Source organism: Sinocyclocheilus anshuiensis, unplaced genomic scaffold (assembly GCF_001515605.1).
Source record: "Sinocyclocheilus anshuiensis isolate Anshui unplaced genomic scaffold, SAMN03320099.WGS_v1.1 scaffold733, whole genome shotgun sequence".
In the NCBI taxonomy this organism is placed as follows: domain Eukaryota; kingdom Metazoa; phylum Chordata; class Actinopteri; order Cypriniformes; family Cyprinidae; genus Sinocyclocheilus; species Sinocyclocheilus anshuiensis.
Window position 1 is genome coordinate 479,026 of NW_015539923.1, and position 4,509 is coordinate 483,534.

Genomic DNA, 4,509 nt, shown 5'->3' on the forward strand with positions numbered 1-4,509 from the left:
AAAAATATATATATATATATAATATATATAATAAATATATATAAATATATTTATACTTCAGTACTCTTTTAAAAAGACAAAACAGAAGCCACTCAGTTTAATATTTTGTTAACTAACACAAAAACAATCATATATATGTGAAATAATACGTGTTTAAATACTTTAAAGGAGGACTGTACACTGAAACAGAAATCAATAACTTGATCAGTCATTCATTTAATCAAACAATGGTTCTTTATATAGATATCTTTATTGGTTTCATTAGTTTAAGCACTGCTCCTAACACTGTGATGGTGTTGTAGTGTTTGGGTAGTGGTTGTGTAGGTACTGCTCTCTCATTGTAGCTCTGAGGGCCCGTAACAAGATGTTGTTTCTCTCTATTTCCTCTGGAGGGCGCTGTTAAAATACATAATCGTGCAAAAGTGCATTTAAAATACTTCTATGTTTATATATCTATTTATTTGGGAAGATTAGCACATGCACTCTAAAAAATGCTGGGTTAAATACAACCCAGTGCTAGGTAAAATAGGGACAAACCCAGCAATTGGGTTGTTTTGACCCAGCGGTTGGGTTATTTGTCCCTATTTTACCTAGCACTGGGTTGTATTTAACCCAGCATTTTTTAGAGTGTATACACACACAAACTTACTCTTGTTAAAGCTCGAATGAGTCTCTGTAGTATAGCAAGTTCAAACTGAGGACATCGACCCGCCACTTGACCCACACAGTTCAGCAAACAGCAGATGGTGTGCCGCTGATACTAAAACAACACAAAAGAAATATAACCACATCAAGCTGTACATTGTTGAACAAGCTGTAAGTACTTCAAAATGTCATGTTTAATTCAATGTGTTACTTGCCTTTTCTTTGTAATTATTTGTGAAATTTACTAGCAATTTCTGAGTATAAATAGCGTCTATACCAATTTTTTAGTGATGTAAAATATGCCTTATTTGTATGACACACACACAGAAAAGTGTAACAGACATGTAAGCGATTTTTAAACTTCTTAAACAGCCATTTCTGTGTTTTTATACTTAAATGTATTCCCTAACAGTACATAATACAGTTCAAACTGTGTTGTAGTGTGTTCTGTCACAATGAGTTCAGATTTTCACTTTTTGCAGTGAAATATTGTGCAGGTTTTGTGCAGGCCAGGTTGAGGTCAGCCTCTCTATGTCATCTTTACTGAGAACGGGATCCTGTTATGAAATCGCACAACAGCTAAAACACTGCATATGACACAACGACGAAAAACTCTCCTAAAAGTATCGTTTTTAAAATTCCATAAGCATGTTATGTTTATGTCAGGCTTATTGTTTTCCAGAAACTATTACCGGCTTCTTTTTGCGCAGAATTACCATATACTGTGACCTCTGACCTTTAGTTTGTCCAGCCAGATCCATAACAGTGTGCTCAGAACGTCAGGATCTGTTTCCATGACAAGTGTAGCCCAGCCACATTCAGTCAAGTTGAGCTCATCCTGAGGAGAATTAAAACAGGGTCAAATCTCCTGCATTAACAGTATTCACAGACTCGGCTGAAGCTGGGATAAAACAAAAGCTTTTGTCATACAGACAGAATAATGTGTAAATGTAAGGAGAATGCTAAATAAATATGATCAAATGTAAAAGCCATTATGGTTATCAGAGCAATTTTAAAGCTAAAAAATACAGATACCGTGATTTTTTCAATGTTTTTTTTTTTATCATTGCTCTGTATATTATATCTGTACATGCAGTCATATGAAAACATGATTATGCTTTGTATGGTGATAATAATAATGTGTTACTGGACCAAAACCTTTTGTCAGTCCAGAAACTAACAAGGGTGTGGATCCAGGAACATTCTTCTTCTTGTCGAAACCAAGTCAAACATGCTTTACCTGCAAAACCGCTGCTTTTTTCAATACAGTGTCCAGCGGGGGGCGCTGTTGTGCCATTGCTTTAGCGACAGCTCTTGATAATGATGATTGAACTGATGTAGGATGCTCCAGCCTTAGCTTTAAGAAAAACATCCACAACATTTGCACAAATAAGAGGTAATACAACATAAAAGTTCTCAAAATTCTTCAGGCAGTCATCTAAGATGCAGAAAGAATGGTGAATATTTTATTTGGTCTCACACTGACCTCGATGTTTGAGCTGAACTTTAGGTAAGCCTGAGGTTTCTTGGTTGTACATTTTGTCTTCTTGTTCACATTCTCATTTTGTGGGTGAGGAGCTGATGGTGGATTGGGGCTGTGTTTCTCTGTCGTCCCATTGCATTGGTCTGTCATCGGGGTTTGAGGACTCTTTTGGGATTCTGTTGGGATTCTCTGATCTTTTGATGGGCCGATTTCTCCTTTGCTTATTTTATGGTGTCCACCAGATTGAGGAGAGTAGCGTGAGAACATAAAATCCTTGCAGAAACAACAGGATTTCATATGTCACTGTTATACAGTTTCATAAACTTAAACTTTCATAAAAAATGACAAAATTGTATTTAAAAAAACAAAATTATAATTATTACAATTATAATCTAGAAAATATATTTAAATTCGAAAATTGTATTATACACACACGCACACATACATACATGGGTCAAAGACGAAAAAGGGTTTAAGCATAAAAACAATAAGTGTAATACTGCTTTAAATTGTTGTTGTTTTTCCCAAAAAAATGTAAAAGTTTTCTGTTTAATTTAATAGCAATTTTGTTTTAGTTTTTCTGTGCAAAAATACATATCATACATTTTTCCCTGATTTACAGAAGAGACCCACTACAATGTCATTCAGTGTAGCAATCTTGTCAGGCATATTTACAACAAAAATCAATTTATGACATATTAAAAGACTAATTACTTTCACCCCAAATACTTTTATTCTCCAAAAACATATTTGAAACCTTAAAAGTAGACACTTTACTTACATTTAATGTGCTTTCTATGGACATAAAATCACTTTTGTCAATTTCTTTTGATGCGAACATCTTAACGTCTTTGACCCACATACATAGATAGATAGATAGATAGATAGATAGATAGATAGATAGATAGATAGACACACTCAATTTTAAAATTTAAATATAATATATACATTTATTTATATTAAACATAACTTTATGTTTAATATAAATAAAGGAGGGAAGGGAAGTATATATTTTTTATATTATGGTAATGAGAAGTAGGAGTGGCACAATGCAAATATCTATAATATAATATTAATATTAAACATATTAGTAAATGTTGAAATCAGTATTAACAAAGATTAATAAATGCTTTACAAGTATTTCCATTGTTAGTTAATGTTAACTAATTTGAACAAATATTACCATTTATTTTTATTTTCAAAAATTAGCAGTAAACTGAGTGGCTCACCTCAATGATAGTAATCTTGCTGAGATCTGACTCGCTGTAGCTTCGCTTGTTTAGAAGGACGTCCCTCTTCCTCTCCAAGAACCCGAATGGCTCGTCCCAGGACTCGCAGGAGTACGCTCTGCATGAGCCTCTCCTTTCCTTCAGAGCAGGCAGGTTTCTCTTCAGAAGTGTCACCTTCACTGTCTTCTTCAGGGCCAAGATGTTCAGCCTCTTCTCCAGTTCTCTCTGGGCCTCTGGAGGACTGGGAGCCCCCTGGGTGAGAGTGATCAGCATGCTGCAGAGCACGTGCAGGATCTTGGGCGTGTGTTTGAGGGTTCGGGCCTCGTCCCCGTGCAGCAGAAGGGCCTGACGCAGGAGATACTGCCGGAGACTGAAGAAGGAACCGTGCCGCATGTTCAGACATGGGTACTGGGCCAGCTGAGAGCCCACCAGCCGGGCGAAATCAAACACCAGATTGATCTGTGATCGAGTCTGGATTGAGCGAGGCCTTCTGATCCGAACATAGTGGACAGCTTCACTGGCGCTGATTCGACAGGTGTAGACCAGATAGCATGCGATAAGAACACCTGTACAGTAGGGTTGATATTAAGGACTTTACTCAAATAGAATATCATCTTAAAGTAATAATGCATGAGATGCAACTTGCCTGTCCTGCCCAGTCCAGCATGGCAATGAACAGCCACCTTTCCTTCCTGCACAGCGAAGGCCAAAACCTTCACGGCATCCAGCATCCCCTCCAGAGACGACACTCCAAAATCAGACATCCCAAAATTATAGAAGTAAACTGTCAGACAAAAAGGAACATAATTCAGTAATTCATCATTTAATTTATTGGGTGAATCTCACAAGGAATATTCAGGTTATATTTTACACCAGCATTAAAAGAAAATTTATATTATTGCATGGCATGTAGAAAATGACCATTCATATATTTTAGGCCCAATACATATGTTTGCACTGTGATTATATGATATATTGTAAGATATATAGTACTGTTCAAAAGTTTGGGGTCAGTAAGGTTTTCTATAAAGAAATTAATACTTTTATTCAGCAAAGATGCAATAAATTGATCAAAAGTGACAGTAAAGAAATGTATAATAATATAAAAGATTTCTATTTCAAATAAATGCTGTTCTTTTGAATTTGTCACTA

The 4,509-nt window shown here is 35.8% G+C and overlaps 1 protein-coding gene across 3 annotated transcripts in view; it reads right to left on the reverse strand.

Annotated features, from left to right (window-relative positions):
* Positions 1-219: 219 nt before the first annotated feature.
* The window catches only part of LOC107686544 (protein tyrosine phosphatase domain-containing protein 1-like), a 5,929-nt gene continuing 1,639 nt past the window's right edge, over positions 220-4,509 (reverse strand). For 2 of the 3 annotated variants that reach the window (XM_016483583.1, XM_016483586.1), the window contains 8 exons: positions 4,004-4,141; positions 3,358-3,923; positions 2,126-2,401; positions 1,886-2,002; positions 1,382-1,483; positions 1,119-1,202; positions 650-760; positions 220-396 (listed from right to left, as the gene is read on the reverse strand). In XM_016483583.1, the coding sequence (XP_016339069.1) occupies positions 280-396; positions 650-760; positions 1,119-1,202; positions 1,382-1,483; positions 1,886-2,002; positions 2,126-2,401; positions 3,358-3,923; positions 4,004-4,141 (1,511 nt within the window). In that variant the 3' untranslated portion in view covers positions 220-279. The remainder of the gene's footprint in view (positions 397-649; positions 761-1,118; positions 1,203-1,381; positions 1,484-1,885; positions 2,003-2,125; positions 2,402-3,357; positions 3,924-4,003; positions 4,142-4,509) is intronic. The other variant, XM_016483584.1, reaches the window with a different exon arrangement.